The sequence below is a fragment of the Hydra vulgaris genome, chromosome 04, assembly GCF_038396675.1.
Source record: "Hydra vulgaris chromosome 04, alternate assembly HydraT2T_AEP".
Classification (NCBI taxonomy): domain Eukaryota; kingdom Metazoa; phylum Cnidaria; class Hydrozoa; order Anthoathecata; family Hydridae; genus Hydra; species Hydra vulgaris.
Window position 1 is genome coordinate 33,353,830 of NC_088923.1, and position 21,171 is coordinate 33,375,000.

Here is a 21,171-nt window from a genome sequence, read left to right on the forward strand (position 1 = left end):
GTATCAAACCATTAATGAAAAATAATTCATGTCATAAATATTTTAGACAGTGGTTTGCTTTGAACTTGGTAATAAAACTTTGTTTTGAACTTGGTAAGTGACATTTACAACACTGTCTAGGATAGCACTCCAAACTTTAGCCATGCAGTGGCTAAAAAAGTTATAGCTAAGTTGGCACCTGCTATCAATTTCATAAGGATATCAATGCAATGCCCATAGTAAGGGGGAGGGGTGTGAACTTAATCAAATTAATTACTTAATGAATTTGTTTGGTGGTACTAATCAACTCAGTCAACTCAATACTTTTATAGCAATTGTAAAAATTTTTTGGCTCAACAACAATTTTATCTCTCAGTCAATATTGCAAAATTTAACAATTCAAAAGACTTTTTTTAGTCTGATTTTTTTGTTACTAATTTTAAAGTGTATCGTGTTTTTTTAAGCGGCTATTTTTAAATGTCTTATTTTTTTATTAATATTTTCAAGAGATGGTAGGACCCTTTACTCCTTTACACCTTTTACACTATTATTTGATTAAATCGTTACATTGTCATAACTAAATAATGCAAAGCAGAGGTAAATTGTAAACTCATCATTAGTTAACATGTTAGGTCATATAGTCATATAGTTAGAGCAAAAAAAAAAATAATGTGATGTGGTAACTATATTAAATGCTTGTTTAGTTTTTCTTTGAAACTGTCAATAGTAGAGACATTAATAATCTTATATAGCAAAGCCATCCATGTATTTGCAACATTAATGTTGAAAAACTAAAAAAAAATCTAACTAGACAGCTATTATCAGTTTTGTAAAGAAATTGTTTGCCATTTTGAACATTTTGTTAAGATTCCCACATTTTCTTTTCTCCAAGTTTATTTCTTAGCCTCTTGTCTAACTTTAGTTTAGCATCATGCAGTTGATTTTAGTACATCACCTTATCGCCTAATGTTGTATATTATACAAAATTTCAATTCAAGTTTAAATACGCATTAATGCTTTTTGATGCTTCAAGATGAGGACACAAGGCAATAATAGCATAGATAAACAAAAATAGTGAAAATCTTTTTTCAGATTTTTATTTTTCTGCTCGCAAAGGTGTTTTAAAATACCTAACATTGTTTGCCTAGACAGCAATGGTGAATGGTAGACTCTTTTTTCAAGGTTTCTAAATGTTGTTAACTCAAGTTGGATTCTTTAGATATCACTAGATAAATATTATATAAATATTATTTATTATTATTATATAAATATTATATATTATTATATTACATTTTAAAAACTACTTATTGTAGTTATTATTTAATTCATGAAATAAATATAATTAAAAACATAATAAAAAAAAACAACATAATATCTAACAATGCAAAGCACTTATGGGTTAATCCATGCCAAATTGACCAAAATTTTGGGATTTCAACATGGACCCCTTCAGATTTTGATGAAATTTGGTGAGTTGGTTTATATCAATGAGTAAAGCAACTCCTTAAAATTTCAGTATAAAATCTTTTGTGGTTCATGAGTTATGGTGATTTGAAATTTCTTATTTTACCAAAAATAAAAACTTAAGTAGCGAAAACAGGTTTTGTTCATACTTTGAAGCTCTATATTTTAAAAACAAATTTCAGAAAATTTTCTAGTTTTTTTTTATATACAACTCTAGACTTACTTTAGTAAAACTTTGACATTGAATTTTTGAATGTCACATTATATCCATAATGGCTACCTAATAAACCTAAAATGGCTGCAGCTAAAACTTAACTGCAGCCATTTTTAGAAGTCCATGAAAGAAAATGTACCTCCACTTCAAACCACCGATAATCTAGGATCAATACTAGTTTTAATAAGATTTTATTTCTTCTACTGATTTAATAGGCTTTATTACAGTGATTTTCATAATTAAAAAAATAGTGGGTACTCATGGGGAAGTTACAAAACCAGAACAATGAAATTTGCTCAAAATGTATTTAAAACAATAAAAATAGAGTTATTGTTGTACTTTAGTTTTTATATAGTAATACAAAGTATGTAGAAATTTAAAAGTATATCATAATCAGTACTAGAAACAAGTCTTAAATTAATCCTGAATTAAAAACAGTTCTTAAATAGCCCTAGCTTTTCCCTGCCCCTTCTGCCGTTTCATTCATTTTTTAACATGCACATTTTTGCCCAGAACTTAGAAAAAAATTGTAATTGAACACTTCTTCTTACACAATGTCTCGAGTTTTATGTCTGATGTATGAAGTGCCTTTATGGTCAAACACACCACTAAACATACACATATAAAACTTGTGACATTTAGTTTATGATGTTAGACAGTAAAAAGACTACATATAAAACTTATAAGTACCTTATTAGGTAAAAATGAAAAGAAAGACTTTTAGACTAATTTACCTAATATTTAATACCATGATTATAAATTTTGTAACATTTTTTCAAATCCATTCACTGTTCCACCCCTTCCCATTAATTTGACTTAATTGATTATCATGCTTAAATTAAGATTACAACTTATACAACAAGTTATAAGAATTGTTTGGCTTTTTAACGCAATGCTCAAGTTGATTATGTAATAAAAAATATTATTATGTAATAAACAATCAAATCAATTTATTATTTTAAGCTTTAAAATCAACTTTTGCTAAATAACTATATGAAGTTAAAAACGAATGAATCAAATTTATAATAATTTTATATTATATATTGTTATTTGATTATGCTATTTATGCTATTGTTCAAATATAATAATTCAGTTTTTTCTTGAGCTGATAGTTCATAGCATCTACCAGTTGTTGATTGAACTTTTAAAGATAAAATTTTGCATAAAACATGCATTATTGGAACCCAGAAAAATTTTTCTTAATGTGGCCAAAGTGTTAAAGGAAATAGACTGCTTCATGAACTTGATTATTGAATATCATAATTTTCTTCAGATGTTTTCAAAATATTGCCCAAATACCATTATGCATCATAAACACATGTTATATTAATTCCTGGTGAAAGAAAAGTCTATTCTGCGTTGTAGAAACACTTACATAAATATGCATATTATCAAATGACATCTGTCCCATCTGTAAAGTAGTGGTATAAATTGTGGTATAAAATTTCTTGTGTAAGGTTTCTTGTTCTTGGAATTGTTGAACAAGTAGTTATGAGTAGTATAATGCTCTTCTAATTTGAACTTTATGCAATTTAATACAACTGCATCATTTGAAATGTATTGAAAATATATTCTTTTGATATTTTATCTACACCCATCATACATTTTTTCAGGTGAATTGATAGGATCTGTTAGTGATTGTAAATTGCCACTTGAAGACTTATGACAGAGCCCCCAACACCATCACAATCACTATTTCCATGGATGTGGCAAAAAATAACCATTCTGCAGATACCTCATGATCTTGTTTGTGGTTACATAAGCTAGATATGTTTTTATTAGTTTTGTCTTGTGAACACTTACAATCACTAAAATAAATGCAGTGGTTAAAGTAAGGCATCAACTCTTTTAAATGTCTTATTACTTCACAAATGAAACAATGAACTGAGTTTGTATTGTGTTGCAAATGATCTGAAATAATACAAACACTTTTACATTTTAACTTATTTTCTTTCCATATACTAAATAAAAAACAATGTTGCTTGACTTTTGTTCCAATGGAAACCTTGTACTGTATCTTGAATTGAAAAACTGTAATTTTCAGCAAAGTCTAGTAATACTAAAATATCATTACTTGGTAATGTTATTTTTAGATGCTGCGAACACGCTGCTTGATTTTTGGCTATATAGTGGTGGTGTCTCAATTGGTCTAATTGTTGACAAGCTTTTTCAATAAAATCATCCACTGATTTTCAATAAAATCAGTTAACAAATAGTTCCAGTAACAAAAGTTACTGGAACTATTTCATATTTTTTGTTGGCTTTTTGGCACTGATTAAAAGTGATCTCTTCCATGCTGTGCTTATCAAACAAAGCAGTGAGATTTTAGTGTGTTGGTGTCTGGGCAGTTATAGCAGCTTTGCAGCATGTTGTCTCGATTTGTTAAGTCACATACAACTAATGTCAAGAGGTCATTATAGTCTTAAATATCCAGTATTTTTAATGCTAAAAGTTTTGCATTCTGGTTGTACTAACAAACAAATACTGGATGGAGACCTGAAGCACCTCCAATAGTAATACACCACTTTGAAGTTCACAAAACTTAGAAAACCTAATCTTGATGTCAAAGGAAATTTTAATGAACTCTAAATAAAGTTATTTTATATTTACTAATAGAAGTCTTTTTTGAAAATGTTGTCTTTTACCACCAATTTGGATTGAGACAAACTGTTTCATACCTAAACACATTCAAGAGTAATCATTTGATTGGTAAAATTGATGAACTTGAACTTTTACTTTCTCAATAATAGATTTACCTTTTTTTTTAGATAAATCTACCATTATGCCATGCATTTGTTTCAAACACTTTGCAGCTTTTATCATTCTTAGGGAAGTAGAAAAATAGTTTTTTGTATAATGTGCCAACTCTCAGGAACCAAAGTCTCTAATTTAAGTTTTTCTGATTTTGAAGAAACATTAAACTTTGTTTTAATTAATTCTATTAGTGAGTCCAAGTCTTGTTCACAACACAACTCTTTTATTTTTCTTTATTAAATCTGGTAAAATCACCAAAACAGCTGCTATTTTCTTTTTGGTTGCAGGATTTTATTCATCTTTCTTTTTGCATAGCTGACCCTGTCTTTATGAGCTACTAGTTTTAGAGGTAAACAACCAAGGCTATTAATGCTTGAATTAAAGTTTTCTTTTAAAATGTTAGTCTTATTAAAATCATTATCTTTATGGCATGAATCGCTTACTTGATATTCTTTTTTATTTTTTAAGTACAATATTTTTCCACATTTTGTACAAAGTTTATGACTAGGTATTAAATCAAACTCCTTCGCAACATCTGATTACTCTGATAAATTCTAAAAAGTAACAAAATGATAAAACATTAAATAAGCCATTATCTTTAAAAGAATTAATCAAGTCAATTTATTTTTAAGTACTTCTTAATTTAACTTTGTTTGTTAAATTGATCACAAAAAAAGCTTCTGTCATACAAAGTATCAAATCTATCCAAGTAGACCTTTTCATGGTGATTACAAATAGTTTGAATATGATTTAGTTAATAAAGTTCAATAACTTACTTAATAAGTGCACAAGTTCTTGATCTTTTTCTGTTAATTCCTCAAAACCTTTTTATTCAAAACCGATTTTTTTATTTTTGGTAAATTTTACTTCATGCCAATCTTTATTTAATGCTTTTCCAATGCAGCATTGAGTTAGATCTAAAGATGCACTTGCCATTTATTTTAAATTACTATATAAAAAGATTTATTTAAATGCAAATTTTGAAACTAAGTTTCCATAAGTTTTGACACAACCAAATAAATAAAAAATCAGAAATTTTATATGTAAAATAAAGAAATAAATTGAACACTTAATAACTTGCTGGTCTTTTACATCACAGCCTTTAAATATATATGTTAAATTCTTTGTTTCTGTATAAAGACACTTCATGCATCAGACATAAAACGAAACACATCGTGTAAAGAGAAGTGCTTAATTACAATTTTTTTTTAAGTTCAGGGCAAAAATGTGCTAAAAATTGTTAAAAAATGAATGGACAGGGAGGAATGGACAGGGAGAAAGGGGCAGGGAGAAGCTAGTGCTATTTAAAAACCAAGTTTAACTCAGGCTTAATTTAAGACTTATTTCTAGTACTGATTATGATATAATTTTAAATTTATACATACTAGAGATGCCATGAATATTTAGCAACTATTCAGTATTCAGTATATTCGGCAACTAATTTGAATATTGCAAACTATTCGGCCAAATACCAAATACTGAAACATGAAAAAAATCACTTTAGATGTAGATTATACTACTATATATTACTATAAATAATACATTAAACAGATTAATCAAATAAAAAGTATATTATATATATAAGATTCTATTAATCACAAATATTTTTTACTTAAAACGAGTTTAATTCTATTAAATAATTTTCTCAGTCATTTAGGTGCAACAAGGTATTTTGTATTGCAGTACTGCTTGTTCCATAAGCTTGTTGAAGCCAGCTTGTTCAACAAGTGATAATGGTTTGTTGTCTAAGGCAATCATTTTTCCAATTAAGTAATAATATTTTATTGATTTTGGATCATTATTATCCAAAACACAATTTCTTTTTAAATGTCTCTTTAAGAGTTAACTGTTTCTTTTTTAACATACTATTTTAACATACTACTGGTGTCTTAGAGTCGGTAAAAGGGAGAGAACCTCCATTTTTTGTTCCCTCTTGCCGGCAGAGCTTCAGCTAACTTAGCATATTGCTTAGAATGCTTATTTTGAAGATGGCTTTTCAGAGAAGTTGTAGTTAAAAACAAAAAAGAGTACTTAAACTTAGAGTAATTAAAGTACCTACTGTGCAAAAGAACTAGGAATAAAAACAATAACCAGTGTAAATAATTTAGCGTAGTAATTATAAATAATTCAAGTAACTTTTTTTTTCTTTTTTTTTTTAGATTATTCACTCAAGGAGGCTACTCTTTTTTTTTCTTTTTTTTTTTGTATTTTTATTTTTTAGTTGTTATTCGTGGTGCAACCCTCTCTCAACTCTTTAACTCCGAAACACGAACCTTGCCGAGCAAGGCCGCTGCACGGAGAAACTAAGTTAACTTCAGGGGTTCCTCAATTCTTGGCCCTATACTCTTTTTAATTTACATTAACAATCTTACAGATATCCTCACATCTAAGGTGGCATTGTTCTCTGATGATACTACCATTTATTCTTGTCTTGATAAGAAGCCAACACTCTCTGAATGCTTGGAGGAAGCATTTGAGCTTGAAAAGAATCTCACTGCAACAGCATGGGGCTCACAGTGGCTGGTGAACTTTAATTCAGAAAAAAACCAATTTTTTTCAACCAATCATTATCACAATAATTTTGAACTTCTTATATTTATGAACGGTAATGTACTCGATGAGTCATCTACCCTTCATCTTCTAAGATTAACTTCTGATCTTTCTTGGAAAGCGTATATCAAATCCATTGCAAAATTAGCATCTGCTAATGTTGCATCTTTTTATCGAGCTTGACACTTTCTTACTTCGGATTCTATTTGCTATCTCTATAAATCTCAAATCCGTCCTTGTATGGAATACTGTTGCCTTATCTGGGGCGGATCTTCTAATGATGCCCTTTATCTTTTAGACAAGTTTCAAAAATGCATTGTAAACATAGTTGGATCTCCAACCATTATCAAATCGCTGTAATGTTGCTTCTCTTACTCTTTTTTACAAATACTATAATGGGCACTGCTCTAAAGAGCTTGCATTTCTTGTGCCATCAACTAAAATTCATTCTTGTGTTACTCGTCATTCAATTAAGTCTCATCCTTTTTCTATGACTATTTCTAAGTGCTCCATAGACTCTTATTTTTTTCCTTGAACATCAGTTCTTTGGAATTTGCTTGCTTCATCTTTCTTCCTTGATTTATATAATTTGCAATCTTTTAAGTCTTCTGTCAATTGTTATCTTGCTCTATAAATTTCATCTTTTCTCTTCCAGTAACTTTTAACTCCAATAGTGGTTGCTTGCAGCCTTGTTGGAAGTGAAGATGTTAAAATAAAAATGAAAAGAATTAAAAAAAATTAATAATAACCACAAACAATGTAATTATCACTAAATGTTCATAAGAACTATACACTTATTGTAGATATATCTTACATAACAAGTTGTAAGAAAGACAGCCTATAAAGAACAAAGTTTGATGTAACAAATAGTCAACAAATAACAAGCCCAAACATGCAAATAAAACAATTAGCCGTAGTGTGAATATGGTATTTACTTTAATAATGCAGGTTAGAAACTGACAACTTGAAACTTTGAAACTGTGAAATTTTCTAAGTGTTACCAAGTATTTGGTGGCCAAATAATCAGCTATTCAGCGGAGAGTCAAGCCGAATAATCGTTATTCGGCTAAATTACTATTTGTGGCATCTCTAATACATACTTTGTATCACAATATATAATACCAACTAAAGTAAAATAATAACTCTATTTTTATTACTTTTAATGCATTTTGGGCAAATTTCAGTGTTCTGGTTTTGCATCTTCAACATGAGTACCCACTACTTTTTTTTTCTGAAATCACTATAATAGTGATTATAAGTCTATTATAGTGATTATAAGATGATTAAATCAGTAGAAAAAAATCTTATTAAAACTAGTGTTGATCCTAGGTTACCGGGGGTTTGAAGTGGAGGCACATTTTCTTAAGTTTTAGCTGCAACCATTTTTAGAAGTCCATAATATTTTACTGAATTGTATCTTATCAGTAAATTTCTAAAAATTTGGAAGCCTACCATTTATAGTAACTAAAAAATATGTTTTTCACTTGTTTGTATATTGCAGATTTTGTATATTGACTCATCAAAAACCAACTTTTTATATTTGCAAACAATTTTTTAGGTTTATTAGGGAGCCATTATAAATAAAATGTGACATTCATTGTTGTTAAAAAAATGTGACACAATTCAATGTCAAAGTTTTACTAAAGTCTAGAGTTGTATACAAAAAAAAACTAGAAGGTTTTCTGAAATTTTGTTTTTAAAATATAGAGCTTCAAAGTATGAACAAAACATGTTTCCGCTACTGAAGTTTTTATTTTTTGAAAAATCAGAAATTTCAAATTACCATATCTCATGAACCACAAACACAAGATTTTATACTGAAATTTTAGGGAGTGGCTTTTCTCATTAATATAAACCAACCAAGCAAGTTTCATCAAAATTTGAGGGGGTCCATGTTGGACCTTGGTTCAATTGGTCCATATATAGATAAAAATCAAAAAACTTTAAAATAGTTATTAAATGTTATCAAATAAAATTTTGAATGCATTTTAAAATAAGAAATTAAAACCTTAGTAAAAGCCTTTCCTCTATCTTCTATAAAAGTCAGAAAAGGATGATCACTGACATATCGCCATACGCTTATGGCACAGTGTGAGCCATAGCATAATCCTATATAAAATAATTTTTAAAAAATCAACAAAATAAAATTCTAACGAGTTGAGTTGATTTGTTAAAATGCAGTTTATAAGCAAACATTTATAACAAATTTAAACAGTAATTATTAAATTTAGTTATTATTATTATTTTTTTTTAATGTTACTCATAACTAAATTATCTCATATTCATTTTATTATTTACTCATAATTATGTAAAAATCAATAACTAAAGATATTCATCATAATTAATCAAGTCTATAGAAATGTATTAAGGTTAAAATCAGAAACATCAAAAAACAAAATTTAAAAAAAAAGAAAAAAAAAAGAAATAGTTGAAATGAACTTAAATCAGGCAGATTCAAATAGTTTAAATTATAAATATAACAGAATAGAGAGATATAATAAAATAAAAAGATAACAGAAATAGGCAACAGAAACAATATTGAAGAGAAAATTTTTTTTTCATTAAAATTACCTTGGTTAGATTCATAGGGTTCTTTTCCATAACACCCAGCCACAATCAAAATATTTGCTTTAGGATCATAAACTGCTGATGCTATCCCATATGGATGATAAGAAGTAAATGAAAAAGAAAACTTTTCCTCATAATTTACAGCTTCACTATAAAAATAAAACTATGATGACGGTAATATTCAAAGATATATTAAGATGTTAAAAATGCATAATGTTAAAATTTCAGGAGAAACTGCAGTTCTCTCAGCCTCCCCTAATTGTGCATTGCATGAAAAATGCTTCAATCTGTAGTTTCAAAATTAAAAATGAATGTTATTGTACATATTTACATATGTGCATACATACATACATACATAAATACATACATACATACATACATACATACATACATACATACATACATACATACATACATACATACATACATACATACATACATACATACATACATACATACATTAGGGTTATGATTTTTTTAACTTTTGTCACAGTTTTAATTGGCCATAGTTTTAAAAACTGAGAAATTGATAGTTAATATTAAAATTTCATAGTAATATTGAATATAGTTAAAAATGTCCCCCACCCACCCACAATTAAGTTATGCTATAAAAATATTGTTGCTTTTATGACTATTATGGAAGTACTTGATTTTTAAATTCGCTATAAAACATAAAACACACCTAAGTAAAAACTATTTTATGTGCTTGCGTAATATGTTGGTCTGAACTGAAATATTACACAAATACAGAAAATAGTTAATACTAATGCGTTTTATGTTTTGCTCATTTCTTTTGACTTTACCCATTTCAATGTCTTTTTTAATTAATTTTATATTTATACAGCAAATTTTTAAAGAAAAGTATTTTTAGTAAAATAATATTAAAACATAGAACATTACTAACATAATTATCCATGCATTTTAGATTTTTCTAATGTCAAATAAATATAGCAAAACTGTTGTTGACAAATATTCAAGAGTATGGACAAAAAATTTAGTTTCGTTTGAAAAACGTATAACATCAAGAATTGGTCTACCCTTTATTGAAAAACCATTGGATTCATTTAATAGAATGCTAAAAAAAACTTTTATTATTGGATGTTACAACTACCTGGCATCAATTGAAAAAAGCAGAAAAGAAAGAGCAAAGCTAATTGCTGTCGAAATAAGTAAATTATGGAACAAACTCAACTTTCCAAGTATTTCTATAAAATCAGTTGGAAGAAAAATTGAAAAGGTTATAGAAAAACATGACAAGTATCTTATAAAGTCTGGCAAAAAGGAAGAATGCTCTGTTTTTGGAGATCTTTTTGATATCATCAATATTAAGGGCATATGGCTTAGTCTGGAAGATAAAAAATTTTATAACATACAATTATTAAGTTCAGGAGAAGTTGGTCACAGTTGGTACTAACACACAAGTGTAATTACATCCTTCAAAAGTCAGAGTTTGTAATGCAAAAGATACAACTTCTACAAGCAAAGCAAATAATTGTCTAGTTAGCAGTTCAACTGCATCAGAAGAAAGTGGTTCAGATTTAAATTCACAAGACAATTATGAATCAGTGGTATCAAAAAAATCAAGAAAGAGAGTATATAATAGAACAAAGTTAGCATCTAATCTTGTGATAACTGAATCTTTAAGTACAAATAAATCAGCTAGAATCTGTAAAAAGTTATTTGAAAAAGGTATTGAAATTGAAACTCCAAGTTAGACAGGAATATGGAGATCAACTATAAGGCAAGAGGAAAGCATGAAGAAAATTGTTACAATTCTGCCTACATTTTGATGGAAAGAAAATAAACAAGACTGAATACCAAGTTGTGATACTTCAAAATGAGAAAAAGAAAATTAACTTAGGAATTGTTAAATGTGAAAGTGGAAAATTCAGTGATATTTTTGAAGCTTTAAAAAATTTGCTAAATGATTTTGATGCATGGAAATGTATTTCAATGATTATATGTGACACAACAGCAGTAAACACAGGAAGATTAAATGGTATAGTTGTAAAAATACAAAATGAAATGGAAACCAGAGGCTTTACTAAACCACAATATTTAGGATGTCAGCATCATATACTGGATCTCCTTTTAAAACACCTTTTGGATCATTTTATAAATTGTAAATCAACAAGTCCTGGTTTTGATTATAAATTTGTGAAGGACCTAACCGAAAATTATGAAAATCTTCAAAAAAATTATACATATGAAGCTGAGCCTAATCATTACATAAACTTGGGATTGCGAGATGACTTCAAATTCCTTTATGAGTTATGTGAAGCTTTTAGTTACTTCAAGAATCATAAAAAATTACCAAAAATTAAGTGGCACAAGCTTCCTCCATTGCACAGTGCTAGATGGAACTCTGGAGCATTATATGTTCTTCTTGCCTATTTTCTTATACCAACATGGAGGTGTGAACTTGAAAGTGCAGCAACTTTTATTGCAAATCAATGGAAAAAAATTTGGTTCAGCAAATAACTATTTGATGATAAATCATATGACAATATGCTTGATGCATTGACTGAATTTAAGTGTACAGCTGTTTTAAAGTGTTTTATGAAACACTGGAGCAAAGAAGATAGTGTAGTTCATATTCCAAGAACAAACATCATTGCTGAACGAGGTGTTAAATTGATGGAAAATCACCTTCAAAATTCAAAAAAATGGGAACATGCAAATGTGAAATTTATTGGAAAAAATGACCTGTGAAGCGTTAAAACTAACTTGCTGAAAATAATTACTTTTATTGATCCACTTCAATGATATGTAGTTTATAAATACTAAATATAATTTACGATTAGTTTTATTTATTTTTGTGGCTGTTCATAAATGGGTTGGAAACAAGCTTTATGTATCCTCATGTAATCTATGAAAAATCACATTATTATCAAGGGGGGGGGGGGAGATTATTGCAACTAGACTACCATTAAACCAGTTTTTTATCAATTACTCAACATTTCTCAGATTATAGAAGTATGGCCACAACAGATTCAAAAAATGTCATAACCCTAACATACATACATACATATATATACACATTTACATATGAGCATACATACATACGTACATACATACATACATACATACATACATACATACATACATACATACATACATACATACATACATACATACATACATGCATACATACATACATACATACATACATACATACAACGACATAAAATAAGCATAGATTAGATTATATATACTAATAGATTAGAAATGATTAACTAGTTTAAGAGTAGTTTGCAAAGATTTTGATAAAGTGGAAATGTTAAAAAAAAATGTTGATGGTTTTTATTTTTTTAACCATTAAGAAACTTATCCATAACAATTGCCCCCTCATTAGCTTTAAATAAAATAAAAAACTAATTATAATGATCATTTAAATAACCCCATTTTGTGTAAATTAAATATGTAAACATTTTTTAGTAGGCATGTAATTTTTATGATTAATTTAAATATATAAAACTATTTTTCCATGTCTTTTTAAAAATTTTCCATAAGATTTTTTTAAATACTTTAAATTATGAATAAGTTTATATAAATGTTCCAGTTGCAGTGGAATTATTTCTTCTTCTTTTTTTGTTTCTATTTTTACAAAGAATTTTTTAAAAGCTTTTTTTTAAACTTGACTTACTAATGAAATGATCAAAAATTACTATTTCAAAAAGACTACGCTATTATTGGAAAAAAAAATCTTTTTCACGATTTTTTCAAAAAAAATTGGTCATACTATTTTAAAATATTATATTTTATTTTATTTTAATAATTTCATTTCACTTTTTAAATAAACAACTATTAATAAAAAATAAATTTTTTTTATTTATTAAACAATCATTAGAAGTATTTGTAAAAGGGTTTTATGTAACTTAAATAAAACATTTCAAAAGACAAAATAATTTTAATAAGGACAAAATAATTTTAATAAGGACAAAATAATTTTAATAGGGACAAAATAATTTTCAAAAGATAAGTTTTAAAGTAATTTATTTCAACTGCAATTAAAAACGTAACAAAAAGTAAATTGTGCCTCAAGTTTGAGTTTTATTTTCAAGCTTATATATTTTCTTTTTAGTGAGGAACTGTTTTCTTTTTCAGTTTTTTTAAATTTTTTTCATTAATAGTTTTCAGACTTGAAAAAAAGACTTTAAAATGCTAAGCTAAACTGTTTAGCATTTCCTTTTTCAGCACATTTCTGAAATGTTTAATTAATCAAAACATCTAAACAGATGTGGTCAAGTTGTCAACAAAAAAAATAGTTTTTGTGGTCAGCAATAGCGTTCGATCACACCCCATTGCTGTCTAAGCCTGACATACATACATACATACATACATACATACATACATACATACATACATACATACATACATACATACATACATACATAAATACATACATATTTCATAATGTTTTTAACTAAATCAAACAAACCTAATGTTATAAACTTTTAAATTCCCTTGATAATTCATGACAAACAGTAAGTCGGTCCTAAAAAACAAGAAAATAGAGTTTTTTAAAAAACATTATACGGTTTATTTAATTTTTTTTTCTTTTAATTTAAAAATAAAAATTAAAATAAAATTTTGTAATCTAAACCAATCATAAACTTAAAAATCAAAACAGTACAAGATCTCTATTATAAAAAACATATCTATATGTTTTTTTTTTTTAGAATAATTTAAAGATCTTTATATTTAACTACCATTTTTCTTCGTCTGAAGGTATAAAAAATAAACAGCTTATAGCATTTCGTAGATTACCAGGGAGATGAGCACCACCATTCTAAATTATAAAAAAGTAAAATAAAACAAAAATAAAAGCAAATAAATTAAGTAATATGATAAACATAGAATCCATAGTAGATAGAAATAACATAGTACACAAGTTATATCTTTTTTTTATTTTATTTTATTATTTTTTTTATCAAGTTTTTGTTTTTTACTATTCATAATTTTACGCATTAATAAAACTTGAGATCATTTTAAAATATGCAAAAAAACAGTAGGAGATACTCAAGAAGTGTATAAATAAATTTAAAAAAATTCAAAATGAGATTCTTAAATAAAAACCTGAAACAATTTTTTAGAATTAAAGCTATTAGCAGAAAAAAGTAGAAATTTTTTTCTTTGGCTAAAAATAAACTACAAAGTTATAATTATAAATAAAAGGAGATAAAAAACTGCAATCACTGTTTTTATCTATTTTTATGATTTGAATTCATATACTTTGATATTTCAATAGGTGTGTACTTTAATAATAATATAGAAACATCTTTGAAACAATGATTAAAATGATATTTTTATGTTTAAATTGAATTATAATTATTTCACTTTTATTTTTAAAAGATTCAAAGCTTTATTATATTTTAGTTGTTGGTGAAAAATTTTTCAAATTAACCTAAATATATGGGAGAGCATGTAAGTTTGTAAAAAAAAAAAAAAACCAAATGAAATTTTTTTTTCCAGCTGTTTACAAACTTTTATTATAATTTATTATTAAATTATTATTTTTTTAATTTTTTTTAGCTATTTACTAATATTTTTACAAATTAAACATACTTAATATAATATAATTTAAAATTTATATATATATATATATATAAATATAAAAAGACATACATGAAGCAATACACATTTCTCTGTGCCTGTAAGATCAAATATATGTACATCACCATAGCTGCCAAAAGAATAAAAAAATTGCATTTACTGTATTCAAATAAACTTTAAAACTATTTAAGTTTATTAAATGTTTTAACTCACATAAATAACAAACAAAATATATTTAACAATCAACATATAATTAACATGTATATGATAACAATAACAATGGCAATGATAATAAATTACTATAATAAGTTTATATAATAAATTATTATTAACTGTAACAATTTTAATTGTATTTATATATATATATATATATATATATACATATATATACATATATATACATATATATACATATATATACATATATATATATATATATATAAATATATATATATATACATATATATATATATATATATATATATATATATATATATATATATATATATATATATATATATAAATATATATGTATATATATGTTAATACATATATATATATATATATATATGTAAATGCAATATATATATATATATATATATATACATATATAAATATATATATATAATACATATTTTTTATTTATATATAGTATATATAAACATATATATATATATATATATATATAATACATATTTTATATTTATATATAGTATATATAAATTTATATATATATATAATACATATTTTATATTTATATATAGTTAACATACATATTTTATATGTATATATATATATTTTATATATATATATATATATATATATATATATATATATATATATATATATATATATATATATATATATATATATATATATATATATATATATATATATATATGTATATATATATATATATATATATATATATAAATATATATATATATATATATATATATATATATATATATATATATATATATATATATATACGGAAAAAAATACACACTGAAACTTTTTTGTCCCTGTGTAATAAGTACTTTTGTTCATAAGCTTTATTAATTTTTTTTTTTTTAAACATCTTCGCTTCCAACAAGGCCGCAAGCAGCTACTAATTAAAGTTGGAAGTTACTGAAAGAGAAAAGATGAAGATTGTAGAGCAAGATAACGATTGATGGAGAACTTAAAGGATTGCAAATTATATGAATCAGCAAATCAAGATGAAGGAAGCGAATTCCAAAGAGCTGATGTTCGAGGAAAAAAACTAGACAAATAAGTAACACGAGAAGGAATTTTAGTAGATGGCACAAGAGACACTAGCTCTTTAGAGCAGTGCCCATTATAGTATTTGTAGAAAAGAGAAAGAGAAGCAACATTATGACGATGTGATAATGATTGAAGGTTGGCTGCAAGAGCAGGTCCAACTATGTTTACAATGCATTTTTGCACCTTGTCTAAAAGAGAAATGGCATTGTTAAAAGATTCGCCCCAGATATGGCAACAGTATTCCATACAAGGCCGGATTTAAGATTAATAGAGATAGAAAATAGAATCTGAAGTAAAAAAGTGATGAGCTCAATAAAGAGATGCAACCTTAGCAGATGCTAATTTTGCAACTGATATGATATATGGTTTCCAAGAAAGATTAAAAGTAAGAGTTAATCCTAGAAGATCAAGAGTAGATGACTCATCGAGTACATCACCATTCATAAATATAGGAAGATCTAAATTATTGCAAAATGATTGCCTGAAAAAAATTGAGTTTTATCTGTATTGAAGTTCACCAGCCACTGTGAGCCCCATGCTGTAGAAGAAGTGAGATCCTTTTCAAGCTCAAATGCCCCCTCCAAGCAATCAGAGAGTGTTGGTTTCTTATCACGACAAGAATAAATGGTAGTATCATCAGCAAACAATGCCACCGTAGATGTGAGAATATCTGGAAGATCGTTGATGTAAATTAAAAAGAGTATAGGGCCAAGGATAGAACCTTGAGGAACCCCTGAAGTTACAGAATAAGAAGAAGAGGGCTGTCCATCGAGGACAACTTTTATGCTACGATTGGAAAGGAAAGGTTCAATAATCTTAAAGATGTTGCCAGATACACCATAAGAAGAAAGCTTATGGAGAAGACCAGCATGTTAAACTTTATCAAAAGCTTTTGAAATGTCAAGAGCGATGGCCTTAACCTCGCCACCTTTATCTAATGCACAATAAAACTTATCAGTTATTACTGTTAGCAAACCAGCTGTAGAACGAGATCTGTAGAAGATCGAAATCCATATTGATGGTCAGAAAGTAAGTTATTAGACTCAAGATGAGAAATTAAGTGTTTGTTAATTAAAGATTCAAAAACCTTGCTTATGATAGGAAGAAGACTAATGGGACGGTATTTAGACGAATCAGATCGCTCTCCAGAATTTTTGAAAATAGGGATAACGGATGCCGCTTTCCAGCAGGCTAGAAACAAGACTCTGATAAGCACTTGTTGAATAGTTTTGAGAGTATAGACAACAGCTCAGGAAATCACTTCTGCAAGGCAACAGGTATGTTGTCCAAGCCACAAGCTGTAGAAGAGTCTAGGGAGGAAATCACTTTAGATACAGAAGCTGAAGTGATACGAAGGTCAAGCAATGGATCAAACTGTTTGTTGGCAATATCAGGTAGAACGCAAATAGTGGAATCAAGAGATGATATTGATGAAAAGTTTTTAGCAAACATTTAGCTTTGTTTGAGGTGAGGTGACAAAGTCTGAACCATACAAGAGAAGTGGAATTAAAGATTTGCCCTTATTATTGATACTATTAAAGATTTTCCAGAAGTCACGAGAGCCTAATTTTTGAGATGAGATGCAAGATTTCATGACCTGAGAATAGCGGGCTTTGGCGTTAGACGAAACCTTTGTACAATGGTTTCTAACAGTAATAAACAGATGTCTGTTTTCTGGAGAATTGTTTTGCTGATAAATATGGAAGTAACGGTTTCGATTGGCAATCGCAGCAGCACAGTGTGAGGAAAACCATTAAGGAGAGTGAGGCTTGACCAGGAATCGTGAGAGGGAACAAAAGATTCCATGCAAGCCTGAATCCACGAAGTTATGTAAGAGCACATTTGTTGACAGGAAGACAAAAGATTTCTACTCAAGGGCCCTCACAAAGAAAATCACAGAAAGAATCCCAGTCAGCTTTACTGTAGTTGTAAAAGGTACAATAATAGGGGGATTCAGGTGATGAAGAAGAATTAGATATTAGTTTTAGAGAGATCAAACTGTGATCAGAAGCACTTAAGGGTGAATGTGGAGAAACTGAGCACTGACTAGGATCAGAAACAAGACATAAGTCGAGTAGAAAAGGTAAATGATTCGGGTTGTCAGGAAAGCGAGTTGGAAAGTTGACTATTTGAGTTAGGGATTGTTAAAGATAAAAGTTGTAGGCTTTAATGCCTGCAGGGTCACTGACACTAGAGCCAAGCCATTCAGAGTGGTGAGCATTTAAGTCACCGACAACAACAATATTAGCTGATGGATAAAGAGAGAGGGCTTGGTCAATATGATCAGAAATAACATCAAAAAGAGTGCAGTCTTGAGATGAAGGAGAGCGATATAGAACAAATAGAAAGGCAATAGAGTGAAGTGGTGCTAAACGAAAACACATGAAAGAATAGTCTGTGGATTCAAATCTAGTTTCACGACAAATGGGTGAATTCTTACGAATGTAAATGCCCAGGCCAAGCATGTGACTATTGGAGTCTTTACAAAGTAAAGGAAGATAACCGCCAACACTAAGTTCACAAGATGAGACAGCTGAACTCATATTAGTCTCACAAAGAGCAAGTAGGTCTGGTGAACTTTGCAAGAGATAAGACTCAACAGAAGAAAAGTTACTTCTAATCGTAGTCTTATTAGTGAATGATAGGTTTAGAGAACTTGGTGATGATGATGGTTTTTTGTGCTTTATAGTTTTTGGTACATTATTCATTTTTAAATTAGATTGAAGAACTTGACTCAAAGCATAGATAGTACTCAGAACACTGTTTAATAGCCCAAGCAATTGCCTCTTTACTACTAATAAACCCTAAGCCGTAACAAAGGGCTCCAAATGTGGCCTCCGCAATGCACACCAAAAGTACAAACAGGGACACCATCCATGCGCAACATGGCACTGTTAATACTTTGATATTTTTCAGCTGTTGATGGAATCAGCCTCTCTGAGAGCTACCATAGAGTTCGGGAAACCTGACTACCAGCCGGACTCAGAACCATAAAACTGAGTTTTAGAGCTGTACCCTCATTAGGAGATAATAGAATGAGTTGCCTAGTCATAAAAACAGAGACACAAGGAAAACCCATGCATTGGGTCAAGAAGATCCAGCATTCAACATCCTAAACTGGAAACAGTGTTTTAAAAAATCATCTGCGCCAGCCTAACTATAGCTAATAATTTAATATTTCACGACCAGGAGGTAATCCACTGATATAGTGTGGAAGCCCTCCTATCAAGATTAAATGACTCTTGGATCAAACCAAGAAAAGAAAGTGAGAACTAATTGCTTTTGCAATTAACTAAGTCAAGACAGAGCTAATGGAGAAGATTGACAATCTGGAGCAAATTGTCATTGATAAAGAAGTTGTAATCAATAAAATGAAATTGAAACTTGAAATCCTCGAGAAAAACAATGTTTGTTTAAACGATACTAACAGTAAGATTTCAAAATACAGCAACTTTTCAGCAACCTTAGCAAAATCAGGATCACAAGCTAACACAGCTCTTGCTAGTGCCATTTCTGCAAATGTTAAAGCCACTGAAAACAAAGCTAAAGGAGCTATTTTTGTAGGCATGTTTCCCTTTAATACTTTAGACCAGATTGCGGATGAATCCACAACAACCGAAAAAGTAAAAGAAATAGTATCATCTTTAAAAATTAATGCAAAGATTGTATCCACTCTGAGAATTAAGCCCAAATTTAGTCCAACTAAAGATGCAGTAAACAGCTCTAATACCAGAAACAGCCAAAATTCAATTATTGTTGAATTCGACAGTGCAGAATCCAGAAACATGGTATTAGCAGCAGCACCAAATCTTTCCAAAACGCAACACAAGAATATTTTTATCAGACCTGATCGAACAATTGCGGAGCAAGCTGAGTTTAACTTTGAGAGGAAAGAGGCAAACAGAGATCTTGGAAAAAATGGTAACCATTTCGATTTGTCATCTGCAGCGATAGGGTCCTCTGCATCAATTTATCTAAGACCCTTGAAATCAACTGCCGTTCAAAACACCTATTTGTTGAATGGCAAAAAGCCCATATTGCTTGCTCGAAACCAGTCAATACACAATAATATCGAGTGTACTAATATACCATCCACCTCAGCACAAAGCTATTCAAACCAGCCATTAAATACTTATATAAGCCAAGAAAGTAACTCAAATCATTTATACTGTTACTACACAAATGCTTGTTCACTGAACAACAAACTATTTTTGCTTGAAGCTCTGGCATACACTTTTAAATACAATGCTATTTTTATAACTGAAACTTGGGCTTACATCAACAGCTCAATGCACATGCATGGTTATAAACTATACTGTAACCACAGGGAAGGTCGTGGAAGTGGTGTTGCAATCTATATAAATGATAAACTAATTCGTTTGAAGTGAATATGCATCCGTTAAACTGCAAATCTGTTGAACAAATATGGTGTACTGTAATATTAGAAGAGAACATTTTGTTAGGGTGTATGTATAGACCTCCTACTTAACACAATGATGATATCAATGCACACTTAAATCTTGAACAAGCAGTGTTAAAATCATTAGTTTCGGCATCAATGCATTCCAGAATAAAAAGTTTAGTGGAATGTGCTTAGCCAGAGATTTCAATTTTAATAAGTTAACATGGAACAAAGGCGTAGCATACACATCAGGTGTAGCCACTTTATCAGATCATCGATTTGTACATACTCTTGAAGATCGCTATATATTTCAAGTGGTTAATTTTCCTTCATTCTGCAACTCAGATAGCGAATATAAAAGTTTTCTTGATTTAATTTTTACTGAATCATCCAATCGCATCTACAATATCGAACCTCT

General features: G+C 28.4%; 1 protein-coding gene across 1 annotated transcript in view; it reads right to left on the reverse strand.

The window, feature by feature from the left end:
- Positions 1-21,171, reverse strand: part of LOC100215633 (NBAS subunit of NRZ tethering complex) — a 142,019-nt gene that overhangs the window by 87,620 nt on the left and 33,228 nt on the right. The window contains exons 8-12 of the mRNA XM_065796126.1: positions 15,158-15,215; positions 14,242-14,321; positions 13,971-14,027; positions 9,533-9,678; positions 8,970-9,070 (exon numbers count right to left, since the gene is read on the reverse strand). Coding sequence (XP_065652198.1) covers positions 8,970-9,070; positions 9,533-9,678; positions 13,971-14,027; positions 14,242-14,321; positions 15,158-15,215 — 442 coding nt within the window. The remainder of the gene's footprint in view (positions 1-8,969; positions 9,071-9,532; positions 9,679-13,970; positions 14,028-14,241; positions 14,322-15,157; positions 15,216-21,171) is intronic.